The following is an 18,596-nucleotide window of genomic DNA, read 5'->3' as shown; positions in this document are numbered from 1 at the left end:
TTGTATAAAGACTAATCATTAAGTAATCTTTGATTTAAATTCACGCTTATCTAATTTTACAAAGATTTGTAGAGTCTAAATCAGTGTATTAGGGGATATAAATAATGACAACACATTAGGAAAGTAGTCTAATTTGTTAAATCATATAAAATCTGATGATTATTAGGGATTGACACAGGAGAGATTTCTTTGTGTCTTCTTTTAAGGTTTTTTTGTAACAAGAATAAGATGACAGATTAAATCAGTAGATAAAAAATGTAACAAATACATACAGTATAGGAGAGTCAGATTATATTAATCTTTTCATTAGCTTGAAGAGAGAGAGAGAGAGAAATGGGGTTTAACGTCCACTCAACATAAACTAGGTCATTTTGGGACTAGCGTATAGTTCAATTTTATTTCAATCATTCGTTTGCGCGTAGTTGTCTTTAACAGTGGGAGGAAACCAGAGGACCCTGATGAAAACCTACAGGGTTGAACAGGCGACCGTACTTATAAGTTAAATAATAATAATTCACAATTTATATAGTACATTTACACAATCAAGATAATAATTCACAATTTATATAGTACATTGATACTTCATGCCAGTTTCTTTATGGTTTAACAACATACACAATCAAGAGTACCTTTATTCTCATGGATTTTAGTCCTAAAATTATCAAAATCAATCAATTCTAATTTAAATTATGGCCATTTTAAGTTTACATTGGTTTCTATTGGTTTCACACCACCATCTTTATCTATCTTGCACCCATATAGTAATAATAATTGTACTTTTTCGTACAAGACAGCCCACTTTTCATGAAGCTCTTTCTGTACTCAGATGTGCTCAATTACATATAGCAACACTATGGTACTACATTAAAGTCGTACATGGCTTTACTTTAAAAAGATGGGAATAGTCTGGCTTGAGGTGCCGTTAAAGTAAAGAAATGTGTCTTCGAAATCAAATTACTTCAAATCCTATCAGCTGTTTATATATTATATGTAATCATATAAAGAAAAGAGGTTAATTGGAGTTACAGCGACAATCCTTTTCTAAGTTAACCATATTAGCAACCATGGATAAGAATCATTTAATTGTTCCCATATATTACCTCATCAATAAATCCTGTCTTTGTTGGTTGTATAATAGATTTAGATGACGTTAATAGAGATTGACACATTGATTAACCTACTGTTATATTCAAAATATCTTGTCAAAGTTAAATGAAGTGGGGAGAGGGAATTGGGTGTATATATTTAAGAACAGTAGAGCTCTCGTCTCTTTAAAGGGGCATTATATGAGATTAAGCGGTGGACACACTAACCGAATCAATCGGCGTCGAAATTCACCTAGTGTGTCCACTGTCATTCGGCCGAATTTATATTCGGCCGAATGATTCGCCCGAATCAAACAGGTTTGATATATTCGCCTGGTGTGTCCGCATTCGGCCGAATATAGAATTCATTAGCCAATCACCACTCATATCGAGAAGTCACGTGTTTAATCATGTGACGTGAAAGGTGATGCAATCGACAGGTTAAAGCGGGTGAAGCATTCGGCTAGTGTGTCCACCCATTCGGCCGAATAAAATTCGGTGCCGATTGATTCGGCCGAATGATTCGGCTAATGTGTCTACTGCTTTAGATACAGAGTTGACAGTTTTTGCTATTATGGGGGGGGGGGGGTGGAGGGCCGAATGGTTAGCACGCGCGCACTGTATCATACAGTCTGTCATTGATTCAACTGGTGGGGTTTCGATTCCCCGATTGTACGTGACAAGGAGTAAGGTCGCCTGTCCAACCTTGTGGGTTTTCTCCGGGTCCTCCGGTTTCCTCCCACTGCTAAAGACCCCTACACGCAAGCGAATTATTGAAATAAAATTGAACCATATGTTAATCCCGAAATGACCTAGTTTGTGTCGAGTGCACGTTAAACCCCATTTCTCTCTCTCTCTCTCTCTCTCGCTATTATAGTTTAAAAATAGATAACGCAAATAGAATATGCTGAAAATTTCAGTCAAATTGCTCCACTCTGAACAAAGGTATTAACTGTTAAATTTGAGGCTAGCCTTGATCATCATTACTAAAGTCTTTACGATTAAAAACAAAGTCTTGATATCCATTTAATTATTTTTAAAAAAACGTATTCCAATCCGCTAAATACCTCAGGCTAGTGATGGCATCAAGAGTTAATCATGATCTGGATAACTTAATTAAAGTCTAATTAATAATTTAGATAACATTTCAGGCCTAAAGGAAGACCTGTAATCGGCAGATTTAGCTCTGTATGTTTAATATTACCAGGGGCATTTAAATATTGATTATGAAGTTGAGATAGTATTAAAAATATCAATATTCTTTGTAAAAAAGCTCGTTTAATGGAAGCGTGAGATAAATTGAGTACACAAACAATTGCAGGACATTTATTAAGAGTCCTGGTTTAAAATGTTGCTCTACTCATGAAGACACTTTTGATGCCCCACGTGGGTAGTCAGAATTTTTGCCTATTTTGCTAAATTACATAACAAAGAAAGAAAAAAAGCAATTAAGTGGAATAACAAACATAATTTTTGAGCAGAAATGTAAATCTGAAGTCTAGAGGAAAATCTGCATCCCATTACATATGCTTGGTGACTACTGCTGTCCTTTGCCCCCATCCAGCTCTCGACTGATTTACCCACTCTAGCGACTAGGATAAAATAACATAACTTTAGTAGACCCCAAATAGGTTAGTTGTTTTGGAGTTGACATTAAACCATATTTTTCTTTCAATGCCACCAAGAGTAGCAGAAGCACTCGGCTGATTTGATAATGTAGCAATGTTTGTTACATGTAGTTGTTCTAAGCAAGAAAGTGTACCAGAAGAGAGGTTGTTGAGGACATCATGTCTGTTAGATTACCGTTTGATACCCAGGATTTAATAACTTAAATCACAATATTATCTTAGCTGCACATGAGGAATGTAAATACACAAATCTTGTTAACTCATATTACATCAACATATTGGCAAGGTTGGGATAAAACTAAGCACCTATTGCTCTGACTATTGTCAAAATATCAGCTGGGGGTAAGGCAGTTTCTTGATTGCGATATTGTGATTAAAACCAACCAGAACAAAGTTAAATCTATCCTTACTTACAGTCACAGCAAAGGGGGGTTGGATGGCTGAATGGCTAGTGTGTGCGTGCTACATCATAAGGTCTGTCATTGAGTCAACAGGCATGGTTTCGATTCCCCAGTTGTACATGACAAAAAGTAGGGTCGCCTGTCCAACCTCAGTGGGTTTTTCTGTGTCCTCCGGTTTCCTCCCACTGCTAAAGACCCCTACGCACAAGCAAATTATTGAAATAAAAATTAAACCATATGTTAGTCCCGAAATGACCTAGTTTGTGTTGAGTGGATGTTAAACCCTATTTCTCTTTCTCTCTTTTACAATCACAGCCAAGTTTGAAAATCAGATGTTTTTTCAAGATAAGTGAATATAGCTATGGTTAATGAACCCTTTTAGAATGGTTGATTTCCCACGCAAATAAAACTGGCATTACCATAGATAACAATATATCTAAAACCATATGTTGGAGATAAAAAAGATGAATTTAACAGCTATAGGTTATTAGTATATTTTTTGTTATGATTTGTAAAGAATGTAATATTTATGAGTTTCGTCTGGGCATGATGAGCTTATTGCCTTTAATATACCAATACCCGCAGCAATTAGTAAAACTGTTAGTAATTAGTTGGTTATTTATATAATTAGCATAATTTATGACTCATTACACATATTAACACATTTTTACCAGTATTTTGACTGATTTATAATGATAATTTGTCAGTTAGTGTTTGTGTAATTTATGGATCTATTACGTTTTGGGGTGTATATGGAGAGTATTATGCATAAGAGGTTATTTTGTTTAGTCTTCGAATAGTATGCCTATTAATGATGCCACTTATCAATTTGAATATTAATTCAAATCAATGTTATCTTAATGTCAGAGTAATAGTATTTGATTTAATTAATTAGGTTATAGAGTTTTTAATCCAAAGGTTGCCATTATTATACATGACGACTCAACCAGCAACAATACCAATTGTTGTTCTTGTTTGGTTTATGGTTTGATATATACACATGCTGGCGACTTACATGTAAGCTTTTAGTGCTGAATGATACAATAAGTTGTAGAACACCTTGTGTCACCTTTCATTCAAGGAGTTTCCTATTGTTACCTTTGCATTTAATTTTTAAAAAATGATTTCATATTTTTTTTTCAGAGAAGTTATCGATGGAGAAGAACACAGAGATAAAAGGATGCATTGCACCTTCAACATTCTTGTGAGTAATTGCTATAAATTTCTTCTGATTTTCCACAGACATTGACTACTTAATGTCGCTGATTGTCACTTGAGAGATTTTTACTCCTTTGCAAACTACAATACAGTGGACTCTGTCAAATCCGACATCGTACGGGATCGTTACAATATGTCGGATTACGTAGAGTGTCGGAATACTCAGTTTTCTCAAAACCGGAAGTATTATTGTAACTTCGAAAACCGGAAGTATTATTATAATGTAGCTTCGAATCCCCATAACGTTATTTCCTTTATATTTGTCGTTAATTTATCTTCTTCATCGTCTTCAGTTGATTGCACAATTGTCTTTGCTGTCACGTGTTCATTGATAATCTGTCATTCTATGTCCAGGTCGTCGTCACACAATTCGGAGAGATCCGTAGTGTGAACAAACTTAGGTATTCAGGTTCAATCAGCGTGCGCAACGAATGTTTCTAACCGGTGCTAGGAATATTTTTACAACTGTGAATTCATGGGAAAATTTGTGGGCATTCTTGAGTATTTGTCACAACTGTCTTACAAGAGATTATAAAATTATCAAAGTAATCAACAAAGACCTATGTCAGCGAGTTTTAATCTCACCGATAATTGATTGGTGATTGCTTGTTAATCTTTTGTGGCTTCACACCCACCGATTGAAGGCCGGATTATACAGTGTTGATTCAATGGAAATCATGTGACGTAATTCGAAATATACAGAGTACGGATTTGTCTGAAATAATAAGGAAATAAATCGGGACATGAAAATGATGTTGGATTTCACAGAGTGCCGGAGTATTCAGGGGTCGGATGTGACAGTTCACTGTTTTGCGAAAGTTGAATATCAGTACAAAAATGATTCATTCCCATATGATATTCACAAAGATGTAATGAATCGAAAATTTTATAACACTTGACATCCTCTACAAACAATACAAACATGTCAGTGGGTGTTAAAATCGTTTGTTGGGCTTCTTTTTAATCTGAATGAATTGAAACCAAGAGGTCTACTGTTGATATTTTGGTTTTGTTTTCTTAATTAACTGGTAAATAATCAATTTGATATACATGTAATCCAAGATACTAATTTATGGATACACAATTAATGAGTTTAATACTAAGCGACATTTCGACAAGGATGCTCTTGTCTCTATCAAGCAAATGATACAGATATGTGAATAGTAGACAAATATATACAGAATATGCAACTAAAATAACAATCAAATACGGGCTATACCATATACCGGAAAACATTGGAAAACACCGAAAAACACCGGAAAAACACTAAATACCGGAAAACACACTAAATACCGGAAACCACCCTATATAGGTAACCCGGAGAAGGGCTATACTATAAACCGGAAACTAACCCATACCCTAACCCTAACCCTAACCCAGGCACACAGAGGACCAGGCTCCCGGTTACCTATTTAGGGTGCCAGTCTCTGGGTTACCTATTTGGGGTATTTTCCGGTATTTAGTGTGTTTTCCGGTATTTAGTGTTTTTCCGGTGTTTTACGGTATTCAGTATAAAATGGTGTTTTCCGGTTGTTTTCCGGTGTTTTCCGGTATATAGTATTCCCGATCAAATACAATTAAAACTTTAAACCTTTGACTGGTGTTTTGGAGAGTGATCCATTGGGAATAAGGGCACTATCCCTGCATTTAATATTGTTCCGTAAAATGCCAATAACGATCAGCGGACTTTAAATTCTCTGATGTAGGTAAATTATTTATACATACAGTCTGACAGATGATAAATTATTCTCAAATAGAACAACAACTTTATTCAAAATATCTTTTTATAATAACAAAATTTAAACAGTACACAGTCTTTCCTTCTCAGTGTTTCCTTGTTATGTCCAAATTTCGATCATCACTTGTAATCTTTGGGTTTCTTTAAAATCCTCGAGTCTAAATGAATCTTAATCTGACATTTTGCTAGAAATAACTTTGAAATTAATTAAAGATTTATTTAATATGGCCTATGTTTATTTGGGTGAAATTTGAAAGACATAGGCTCTACCAGTTTGTTTTATAAATGATTTGATGTGAAACAATTACCTAAACATACATTATGCAAGAGCTAAATCTGCCTATTGCATGTCTTTCTTTAGGCCTGAAACATTATATAAACTATTAATTAGACATTTATTAACAAAACAAGACTATAATCAACTCTTGGTGTCATCGCTAGCCTACAATATTTGCTGGATTAGAATCTGATCTGCTGCTCAACGCTCATTGATGATTTGAATCAAAAAATGGATAATCGAGACAATGTTTTTTATCGTACCAAATTTAGTAATAATGATCGACGCTAGGCCTAAAATTCATTTGCATTTTATGTATATTCCCTTTACATTATCTAGTTTTTAACTGTCATAGTGAGAACTGCCAGCTCTTTATCTAATCTCCCATAATGTATCTTTAAGTTAGGGTATTCTGTTTTAATCAAATTATTATCCTTAATGTAAACTCTATCTGTATAAATAAAGTATACATAAAAACCTGATTCACGAAACTGCTACATTTAGCAGAAGGTGAAGTAATCAAGTTAGATTATTGGCCCAGATTGTTGGCAGGATTGTTGTTTCAGTCTGTTTTGTTGTCTGGAAACCAGTAGCAGATCTGCAACTTCTGTTTTCTGGATGATTACCACTGATAAATAGTTGTACCATAGATAAAACAATGGTAGTATCCCATGTCCTACACCTGTCTAGTCTTTTTATACATATCTCTAATGGCTCCACTCTAAACTTTGACATTTTTTTCGCCTGTTTTTTTAACCTCTTTATCTCCAGTAATTACAATGTAATTTGACTGTTAGAGTGTTACCTAACCTGCTGTTTTATAGGCCGTATTACAGGTGTAGGCTGTTATATCTCTTTATTTTATTGTGCTGTAGTAGTTAAACCTACTGGTACACAGATAAAAATAAATAAAAACCAACATTTTGTGGTAGCGTAATAGTTATACCTACAGAGATAAAAGATAAATAAAAACTAACATTCTGTTTTAGTTATTTAGTAATTTTACCTACAGAGATTTAGAAAAATATATAAAAAACAACTCTATTGAACTTTGTGGAAAGGCATCAACTAATTAGGTACTGCCTTGCCAAAAATCACTTTTCTTTTTTTGCACTTAATCAAAACTGTTTACTGTACACTATTGAGCTTACTTTTATGTAACTTTATGCTTTGTCAAACTTATCTCTGTTCTTGATGTACAGTTTTAATTTTCTTTGCTTATTGAAGAAAACTCTGTTTGAAAAAATGTATTAATTAAACATGCATTATGCAAGAGCAAAATCTGCTTATTACAAGTCTTTCTTTAGGCCTGAAATGTTATCTAAATTATCAATTAGACATTAATTAACTTATCCAGACCATAATAAACTCTCGATGTCAAGGCAAGCCTTCGATGTTGGCTGGATTAGATTCCTATATGCCGCTAATGGCCGTTGATAATTAAATCAATAAAAGTGGATAATCAAGACTAAGCTGTTTATAATAATGATTTTAGTAATGATGACCGAGACTATGCCAAAATTTCACCTGCTTCTTTCTCGGCTCATAGTGGATCAATTTGACTGAAATTTTCAGCAAATTACCTTTACACTATCTAGTTTTTAACTATTATAGCGAGAACTGCCATCTTGTTATCTTATCTCCCATAATGTATCTTTAATTGTTTTACAGAATTTTTATAAAGACAACATCAATAGAGAAGAGATGTATATTCGATACATCACAAAACTCTACGAACTTCATCTGGCAGCAAATAATTATGTCGAAGCCGGATTAACTTTACAGTTATATGCTCAACAAATCCTTGGTTGGAAAAATGAAGAATTCACAGCTAAAGGATCGCGTTATCCTAGTCAAAAAGAAAGGGACAAGAAAGAAAGCTTGTACCTGGAGATTATTGATTGTTTCGATAAGGGAAAGGTTGGTACACAATTATTCTCCAACCATAAATTAAAGCCGCTGATTATCATTTGACGGATTTTGAATCTCTTTTGTCCACTACGAGGAACTGCGTCAACTTGATTGATAAAAAGAATATCAGCCCAAAATTGGTTCCAATCCGTTTAGTATTTGCAATAATTGAACATTTCACAAGATTCAACATCATTTGTAGACGAGATAAATAGGCCAGCAAAATACGTCTCTTGAATTCTATCCAAATTTCATGTTGCTTGTACTGGAATTGGTGGAAGAGCGTTTTAGAAGAGTGTTGCCTAATGTAATGAAATGAAATGGTATTTAACATCCTACTGTTCTGCTCTGACTTGGCTAATGAAGACGGGCATATGCCATACAGTGTGCTATGGGGGAAATTTTGCCCGAGCAGCGACACTATGCCTACTCTGCTAGGGGATCTTTTACGTGCACCCCAATGCGTACACGGAACCTCAGTTTTTCGTTCCATTCGAACAACTAGACAGCTGTTCTTGTTAGGCCCTCCATCCTGCACCACTGACAAGGAGAAACCACGCCGGAAAATCCTGATGAACTTTCTCGGCCAATGCAGGGATCGAACATGCAACCTCCAGGCTAGCGGGTCAGTGTCTTACCCACTTAGCCACCGTGGCTCCAGTTGTCTAAATAAGACGATGATTAATTACCAAGTGTATGGAACAAGTGGCTAGTTCAAAAATCATGATATTTATATCTCACTTCTTTGCATTTACATACGTAACTTTAACTTTTATTTGCATTGAATTATAGGGTATGATGTTTCGATTCCCTGGTTGTACGTGACAAGGAGTAGAGTCGTCTGCTCATGCAACCTCATGGGTTTTCTCCTGGTCCTCTGGTTTCCTCCCACTGCTAAAGACCCATATGCGCAAGCAAATTATTAAAAAAAAAAATGGACCGTGTGTTAATCCCGAAATGTCCTAGTTTGTTTCGAATGGACGTTAAAGCCTCTCTCTCTCTCTCTCTCTCTCCATAGGGTATAGTGTTTATATTTCTTGTTTGTTTATCATATTACATAAAATTACATGTATTTTATTTTTGTAATTTTAGGCCTGGGAATATGGAATACCCTTATGTAAAGAGTTAGCTCAATTTTATGAAACCAAAATATTTGATTATAAAAAGCTCAGTAGTATATTGGTAAGTCTTTGTTTATTACAGGCTCATGTAGGCATTAGAATATGGTACTGTCCAATCCTGGAAATAAGTCACCTTACATAGACAAATTGGACACAAAATCAAGCTTTGTCAGACACAGTCTGTTTTACTTATAATACATGATTTCCAGAACAAAGTTCAAAATGTCAGATACTAGTTGATTAATACCCTACATCTTGTCAGGTTCAACTAAACTGTTATTTTTAGTATTAACATACTTATTGTCCCCCGCATTTCGAAGAAAGCAGGGGATTATTAAAATGGGTTTGTCCGTCCGTCTCTCTGTCTGTCTGTCCGCACTTTTTGGGACTCAATAACTCTCCTTCTGATTGACCTAGAATGTTCAAACTTGGTGTAGGTGTTTATTAGGTCAATGCCTTGATGAAGTTAGGGTAAGCAGAGATAAGCAATTTGATTGGTTGATGCTTTGGGACACGATAACTTTAGTTCTAATTAAGTGAGAGTGATCAAACTTGGTGTATAGTTTCATTACATCAATACTTTGACTAAGTTCGATAATGAGCATTTTCTGCTCAGGGTAAGCAGAGACTTTGGAACACAATAACTCTCCTTCTAATTGAGCTAAAATGTTCAAACTTGGTGTAGGTGTTTATTAGGTCAATGCCTTGATGGAGTGTGAAGATGAGCATTTTCTGCTTAGGGTAAGTAGAGATAAGCAATTTGATTGGTTGATGCTTTGGGACACGATAACTTTAGTTCCAAGTAAGTGAGAGTGATGAAACTTGGTGTATACTTTCATTACATCAATACATTGACTAAGTTCGATGATGAGAATTGTCTGCTTAGGCAAAGGAGGAATAAGCATTTTGATTAGTCATGACTTTGGAACATTCCACAACTTGGGGTAGAATGTTTAAACTTGATGTAGATGTTCGTCTTGACTGAGTTCAATGATTAACATATCGAGCTAAAGCTAAGCAGAGATAAGCAATTTCCTTGGTCGATGCTTTTGGACAAGGTAACTTTGATTCTATCTGATAGAGAGTGATGAAACTTAGTGTATAGTTGATAATCAGTTTGATTGCTCGATACGTTTGAAAAAATAGATGTGCGATTAATTAATATGTGTCATCTATTTATTTCTCAATTTCAGCGGGGGACATCAGCCTCTTGGTTTTGGTCGTTTTCCATAGCACACAGTCATGACCGGCATATACGGCCGAAATGGAACCCATGGTCTCTACCTAATTCTAGGTTCCCACTATCACGATTCCCGCTACGATTGAAATCATGGTGTTAATTGTGGAGTAATCGTGAGCCTGTCAGGTCTTATCATATATCGTGGTCAGTCGTAGCAATGATTTTGATCGTATCTAAAGGTATCCAAAAGTATATGCACGTACCAGATCGTGGACTCGATAGGCATAATCCTACCTTAATGCATCGCATGACAGTGGGAACCTAGCATTAACTATATTACTTGAAATTGTACATAGATTATACACTCTACCCACAAGTCAGTAAATTAATATAACCCCACTTGGCTTGTTTATGCCTTTAAATTGGACAGTACATTTGCAATAAATTTTGTTTAAACCGACTATATGCAGTTATATTTTGTATTGCGCAGACCACATGCTTTAAATAGATTTACCCATATTGCGCAGGCCACATGCTTTAAATAGATCTACTCAATACATGTAATAGTTACTGACATTACAGATATATAACCTTGTTAGTTTAAGATAATTATAGGGTTGGGTGGACAGGACAATTACCATCCATTAAAATTATAACAAATTGAAATGTCACTAAGCTTAAATTTTACCTATACAGATTCTATTACTTGTTAGTTAAAAATAATGCCACCATTCGAAAAAAAATATTTATCATTGCTTGTAACTTCAACATAGGAATAGAAAAACTAACAAAATTTATCATTGCTTGTTGGTTCATATCAATCTCCCAGAGTGAAAAAGAAATTATTTATCTTTTTATCATGACATTTAAATCTATAATATGCTGCAATTTAAGAACAAATATTTTAAAATTTTAATGTTAGTTTTAATGTGAACTTCATTTGATTCGTACATTAAGGACTGACTCAACCTAATGAATGCCAAACTTCAGTTTATCAATTCAATACTTTAACAGCGTTTAACGTTATGTTAAATGGTAGCCATTAAAGATACATTATGTAAGAGCTAAATCTGCTTATTGCAGGTCTTTCTTTAGGCCTGAAATGTTAAATAAACTATTAATTAGACATTTATTAAAGATACATTATGGGAGATTTTTATAGAGAATTGGCCATTCTTGCTATAACAGTTCAAAAGTAGATGATGAAAGAAGAATATATTGAAAATTTCAGTCAAATTACTTTATTCTGAACATAGTTATTATCGTTGTAATATTTGACTAGAAATGGTATTGAAATGTGCCTTCACCATGGCCGATCGTTTGATTGACAGGCGTTAACTCCACCTACATATCTCGATTATCAAGTAAAGTTTTCAATGGCATGGGGAAACGCTCTACAGCGGCCTCGCTAAGTACACTCTATCATTTAGCCTCGATCTAACTGACGTATTTTCATCAGGTTACCCCTTATCTGATTTAATCAATTAGTGAAATCCTATTTAAATCCGAGCTGTAACCGAGCCATCCGTGGGTCTACAGAGTTGATTTTGGGCTTGTTGTTTAAATAAAGATCTAATTTATAATTTCTATAACATCTGAAGCCTAAATTAAGTCTTGCAATAATCAGATTTTGCTCTTGCATAATGCATGTTTAACAAAACAAGACCATAATCAACTCTCAATGGCATCGGAAACTCAAGATTTTAACTAGATTAGAACGGTTCGCCATTTCAAAATTTAATTTAAAAATCTGAAAGCGAGGCAAAGTCTTGAATATACCAGAACCGTGGTTACCACTATGTACACATCTTGTCAAAACTACCAACAGTGATAATTTTGCTCAAAATGAAGTAATTTGACTGAAATTTTCAATATTTTCTTTTCTATCATCTATTTTTGAATTATTAATAGCAAGAATGACCAACTCTTTATTAAACTCTTAACTATTGTATAATTAATAAACTATTCTTTGATTCTTTCAGCAAAAACAAGCCACATTTTTTGATCAGATATTGGAAGGTGCTGCAGTTCGACAAGATCCATGTTATTATAGGGTGGCTTATTATGGTAAAAGTTTCCCTCCTTTTGTCAGAGTGAGTATTTGTATTTATTTGGTTTCAGGTTCTGTCAAGTTTAGATGATTAGGTCTGTCATCTATGCAAGTTGCGAATTTGATCCCACATTTGTATGTTACAAATAGGTTTTGCCTTCTTTGGATCCATCCGACACTAAAGTCCATTTGCATACATTATTTTACATAGGAAAATGAAATGGGCGCTCGTTGTCTTACTTTAGTGCAACAACTGGGATAATGAAATCGGGGAAACACCATATAGTGAGCCATCAGATGAATTTTGCCCTGACAAAGGCTAATGGTATACATGGGAGCCTAGGGTTTCATTCCATTAGGGAACTTTATTTCTAGACTGTGGGGGGTTGGATGGCTGAATGGTTAGCGTGCGCGCGCTGTATCATAAAGTCTGTCATTGAGTCGACTGGCGTGGTTTCGATTCCCTGGTTGTATTTGACAAGGAGTAGGGTCGCCTGTCCAACCTCGTGGGTTTTCTCCGGGTCCTCCAGTTTCCTCCCACTGCTAAAGACCCCTACGCGCAAGCGAATTATTGAAATAAAATTAAACCATAAGTCAGCCCCGAAATGACCTAGTTTGTGTCGAGTGGACGTTAAACCCCATTTCTCTGTCTCTCTCTCTCTTTCTAGACTGTCTGTCCTGCAAGTAGAAACTTTAAGCTTGATAATTCTGAGAAACCTTCATGGCTAACACTAGGAATCAAACTCAGAACCTCTGCTTGGTTAACCAGTTTCATACTTGCTAAACAACTGTGGCTCGATAAAAGGAATAATTGTATAATATTTGGTATTAAATATAAAGAATAATTTAAATATTTTTGTTTTATTTTAGAATAAAGCGTTTGTATATAGAGGTGATGAATGTTTAAAGTTAGCGACTATCATGCAACAATTAACAACAGAATTTCCTAATGCTACAATACTCAGTTCTAATAGTCCACCAGATGATAGTATTAAACAGGGGGAAGCTCAATGTATCCTTTAAATATATTTATACAATTACAATTATCTATTTATAATTAGTAATTGACTGGAATATCTTGAGTTCAAAGATATTGTAAACTGAGTTCACAGTTTCGGAGGGGAGGTCTGTGTTCTGTGCATGCCTTGTCTTTCAAATTCTACAACAAAAAAGTCATACACACACCCTCTCATGTAACCATGGAAAAATTCCTTCTAGCCTGTGTATACCATTAGCAGCATGTTCGGGATCCTGTAACAGTTGGAACTTGGTGTCTGCCCATCTTCATTGGTGCAGTCAGTTCATTTTATTATTATTCATTTCTTTAACTAAAATCAGATATCCAAATATGCAATGTAAAGCCAATAGCTGATCAAAGAAGTGAGTTCCGTGGTCTCGATATTCCATATGAAGTGACCAACTTTTATAACGTAAATGAAATAGATACATTCCAGTTCGATCGTCCCTTTCACAAGGGAGAAATGGACAAAAGTAACGAATTTAAAGTAAGTCTAGGTGTTTTATTTTTACTTTGTTATTCATATATCTGTCCTTTTATAGTAGATTTAATGTATTTAGTTTATTTCCACGACCTTTGATTCAATTGGATTAAAAAGAGGTCCATCGAAGTATTTTACCCAACACCTATAGGTGGCGCTTGCTTGTTTATATTGTCTGCAGATGATGCCAAACATTGCATTATTTTCTCTTCATCATATCTCTGATATTCCTTTGTGAGATGGTGGGGGGTTGGATGGCCGAGATTAGTGCGTGTGCGTTGTATCATAAGGTCTGTTATTGAGTCAACTGGCGTGGTTTCGATTCCCCTTTTGTTCGAGACAAAGAGTAGGGTCGTCTGTCCAACCTCATGGGTTTCTCCAGGTCCTCCAGTTTCCTCCAACTGCGAATTATTGAAATAAAATTGAACCATATGTTAGTCCCAAAATGACCTAGTTTGTGTCAAGTGGACATTAAACCCCCCTTTCTCTCTTTCTCTCTCTCCGCGCTGAATACTACTTCTTATTTGATATATATATATATATTTTTCAGACATTGTGTTTAGAGAGAACGATGTTAAAAACTAGTTATAAATTACCTGGTATTTTACGATGGTATGAAGTTATAGATGTTAGTGTTGTACATGTCTCACCACTAGAAACGGCTATAGAAAGTATCAAACAAGTTACACAAGATTTACGCTTCTTGGTTGATCGTTGTAAGATTCATCCAGACTATCATCTAGCTAATTTAACAATGAGATTACAGGGTATTGTTAGTGCTGCTGTTAGTGGTGGAATTCCTAAATATCAGGAGGTGAGATTTACACCAGTCACATTGAAATTTAGACGTTTTGGACTTATATTCCATCGGTCAGTCAGTCTGTCCGTCATCCACAAATTCTTGTGAACTCTCTACAGTCTATATTTATCATTTGTTTCTTTTGAAATTGATATTTGAAATTTACATTAAAAATGAGACGAAGAAACTTGAGTTGATTTCTGATAATAGCTACCAGACTTAGTGCCCTTATTGACTTGAAAGACATCGCCTGTTCTGCTTTAGATTATGTTCTTTGTCTTAATTTTTGGGATGGATTTCAATTAGAAAATTTTTGATAATTGCTTATAATTATTGCTCTTGATTATGTCATAGAATCTTGTCATGACGTCAAGGGTGTGATATACTAACAGTTTAAAGATGTTGACTTGCTTGGATTGCTTGGGCAACTTCTCTACCGTGGGCATATTTCATTGCCTGGCAACCTATCTTTTCCCAATTCAGAACACCATATTATGAAAAGCGATGATGAGGCTAAAAATTGAACAAAACGAACCTTTAATGTTTGTGTATTTTCAGGCTTTCTTCACCAACGAATTTTCAGATCAACATCCAGAAGAAGCTAATAACTTAGAAGCATTGAGGGGTGAACTTTTAGGACAGGTATTGTAGACATTACGTTTACAGTCATGTTTTGTGTATCACACAATGCTTTAAATCAATCACCAACAATTCCTAACACAAAAATAAAATCATGAAATTGAAATGAACAAAATCCCAACTGTTCAAACTACAAATCAAATGATATGTCTTTTCTTATACACCCACATTTTCATGTGGACGTATATTGTCATCGCCCCTGTCCATCCATCCGTTTGCCTGGACGCTCTACAGTTAGTTCACAATTCTTATTCGATTTGTAACTTCCTGGATTAGCCCTGTGAACGGTCTAGCGGCAGCAATTGTCATCTGATCTGGGTGAAATTGATGTGCATCATTTGAGTTAGTAAAACGAAGAAGTCTTTTGAATTTCAGCAATTTCCGTCAATTGCTTCTTGGGTTATGGCCCTTGTTTTACTTTGCTGAACATTGTGAACGCTCGAATGACAAAATTCATCATCTGATCTGTATGAAATTTATATGCATTATTTAAATTAGTAAAACAAAAAAGGCTGTCAAATTTCAAATATTTTTATATATTGCTTCCAGAGTTAAGGGAGAAAATTAGAATCTGATCCGTATGAAATTGTCTTGTAAATGAACCCCCCCTCCCCCTTACCTACAAAAGATGCGACAACACTTGTTGACCGCTCGGACGATTTAGCTGCAGTGGGTGTATGTTTCGTTGCCTGGCAATCTATCTTTTCTAGATGTGTAAAAGTTTAATGATTGTTTTTAAAGGTTGAACTTTTACAAGAAGCTCTAAATTTACATGGTGTACTAGCATCTGCTGAAATACAACCATTACATAAAAGTCTGGTAGAAATGTTTGCTAATATGAAGAGAAGTATCACAGATGCTGTAAGTGTTTATTTAGATTTTTTTGTTGATCTTTAATTTGAATTTTTTTTACAGATGATTACCAAGTTATGATATTTATCAGTCTGTATATGTTCAGTGTAGTAAAGGATTAAAGGATTAGCATACCTTACATTATCATTTTAGCTGATGATCATTCTAATGTTAAAGCCACCGATCATTTTAATATTAAAGCCACTGATCATCATACTCCTCACAGTGTTTTGTTTGATTAGACCTAATCCCACTCAAATACTGCTGTAATAAAGGCAAATTTCTGTTCAAATTATGACTGGTCAATAGTCCGATTAAAAACCAATAGCTAACGGCGTAACAAAATCATTCAGGTTTAAACAGAGCTCCAGATATGTTTACATAACGTTACGTCATGACTCACAAAATTTATTGCGTCCAATTAACCAGTACATAGCAGAAAATTGCAGAAAAACTAATTGTGTGATAAACGAGGCTATCAAAATGGCTACAATGTAAACAATACTGCTTGGAGATGAACAATACTTTCGCCATTTTTAATACGTTAAATCACTGTCCAAAGTTTTAGGGAAGAATCCAGATTAAAAGAAGGTCTGTCATGTTGCTGTCAAAAGCTCAAGTATCAGAAGCCAATCCAGCAATGGCCAGAGAGGGATTTCTCGGGCCATTGCTTCAGGAATATGCTGATCATCAATTGACTGATTTCGAATTCCTTGCAAACTACGATATTGTGAAAGTTGAATCTCTAAAAGTAATATCAGTCCAAACAAGATTCAATTCAGTTCCATATTTACAAAAATATGTTGAATTGAAAATTTTACAACAATTCATCAGTCTTTGAAAATGATATTAACAAGAAATGTCATCTGTAAGTTTGATAAGTAAATCTTTTGATGGGCCTCTTTATATTCCTAACCGAGGGGTTGGATGGCCGAATGTGCGCGTTGTATCATAAGGTGGTTTCGATTTGATTCTTTATGTTCCTAACTGGTAGATTATCACCTGCTTTAACTGAAAATAATAAATTAATTTGTAATATCTGTTTATGAATAACATAAACTTGTCAGTTATTTGATTGATTTTAAAGATGAAAATATTTTTAGGGTTCTCCAAGACCAAGTCGTTTAATCCACAGTCAGTTATTAAGGAGTTCACCTCGTCCTAGTACCCCTAGCACCACGTCATTGCATTCCAGCAGCAGGTCAGTTTGTTATCTTCATATTTAAAATGTTTTTTGAGATTATATATTTAATTCATTCTGATTAAAATACAGATCTATATTTTGTTTCTTTTTTTATACTTTTCAATGGCCTACACTACATGAAGATCTGACAGGTTGTACTGGAAGGTAGTGTCGGGGTCGTATGAGTGGCTTTTGACCCTATGACGGCAGACATTGATTAATCAATCAGTGTTGTCATTTATAGTGGTTTACCCACAGTTCTGTGCATCGCACGCCAAGAACTTGCCGTAACAGACCATTTCATTGGCTAATCCCTCGCTTAAACACCGGTAATATAACAAGTCTTCCAGATCCTAGTGTAGTAAAGACAAGTAAAACAAAATTTTGAACTATAAAAAACGAAATGAAATAGGATCTGTGTTTTAAACAGATTGATATTTAATATTGAGAATACATTTAAAACTATTAAAAATTGGAAATTAGGATTTCATGAGATGTCTGTATAGACATTGGATTTAGTTTCTTATTTATTTGCACTAACTGGTCCTGGGAAGACAGGCATACATGATACATTGTGTAGCATTATGTCCTTAGTTAGGGATCCTTTACTTACTGAAAATAGTATACACAGAACCATTTTTTATTCCCTTTTGAAAAACTAGACACCTTTCATTGACCCTGTCCTACACAGCTGTGATATAGGGAATCCAGACAAGAAAATCAGAAGCAAACCATACCGCATGGTCTTCCTGGTTAATGAGCGAACACCATACTCACCAGAGAAGCAACAGTGTCTAACCGAGTAATTAAGACACTCGCCCGCTCAAGGTGTTGGCCGAGAAAGGGTATCAGGATTTTCCAGCATGGTGCAAGTTGGAGGGCCTGACAAGGACAGCTGTGTGGACAAATGGATGGGATGAAAAAAACAACGTCCTGTGTACACATTGGTGAACAAGTAAAAGACCCTTGACCGTAGCTCTGCTCTCCGGGCAAAATTTCCCACAGAATTTATTAT

General features: G+C 35.1%; 1 protein-coding gene across 1 annotated transcript in view; it reads left to right on the top strand.

The window, feature by feature from the left end:
* LOC126828080 (dedicator of cytokinesis protein 3) overlaps window positions 1–13,632 on the top strand; it is a 102,866-nt gene extending 89,234 nt beyond the window's left edge. Inside the window, exons 38-42 of the mRNA XM_050557657.2 lie at window positions 4,258–4,318; window positions 8,019–8,267; window positions 9,351–9,440; window positions 12,542–12,652; window positions 13,480–13,632. Coding sequence (XP_050413614.2) covers window positions 4,258–4,318; window positions 8,019–8,267; window positions 9,351–9,440; window positions 12,542–12,652; window positions 13,480–13,632 — 664 coding nt within the window. The remainder of the gene's footprint in view (window positions 1–4,257; window positions 4,319–8,018; window positions 8,268–9,350; window positions 9,441–12,541; window positions 12,653–13,479) is intronic.
* The last annotated feature ends 4,964 nt before the right edge of the window (window positions 13,633–18,596 follow it).

This window comes from Patella vulgata, chromosome 7 (assembly GCF_932274485.2).
Source record: "Patella vulgata chromosome 7, xgPatVulg1.2, whole genome shotgun sequence".
NCBI classification, from domain to species: domain Eukaryota; kingdom Metazoa; phylum Mollusca; class Gastropoda; family Patellidae; genus Patella; species Patella vulgata.
Note: the sequence above shows the minus strand (reverse complement) of the source record. Positions and strands in the feature narration are given on the sequence as shown.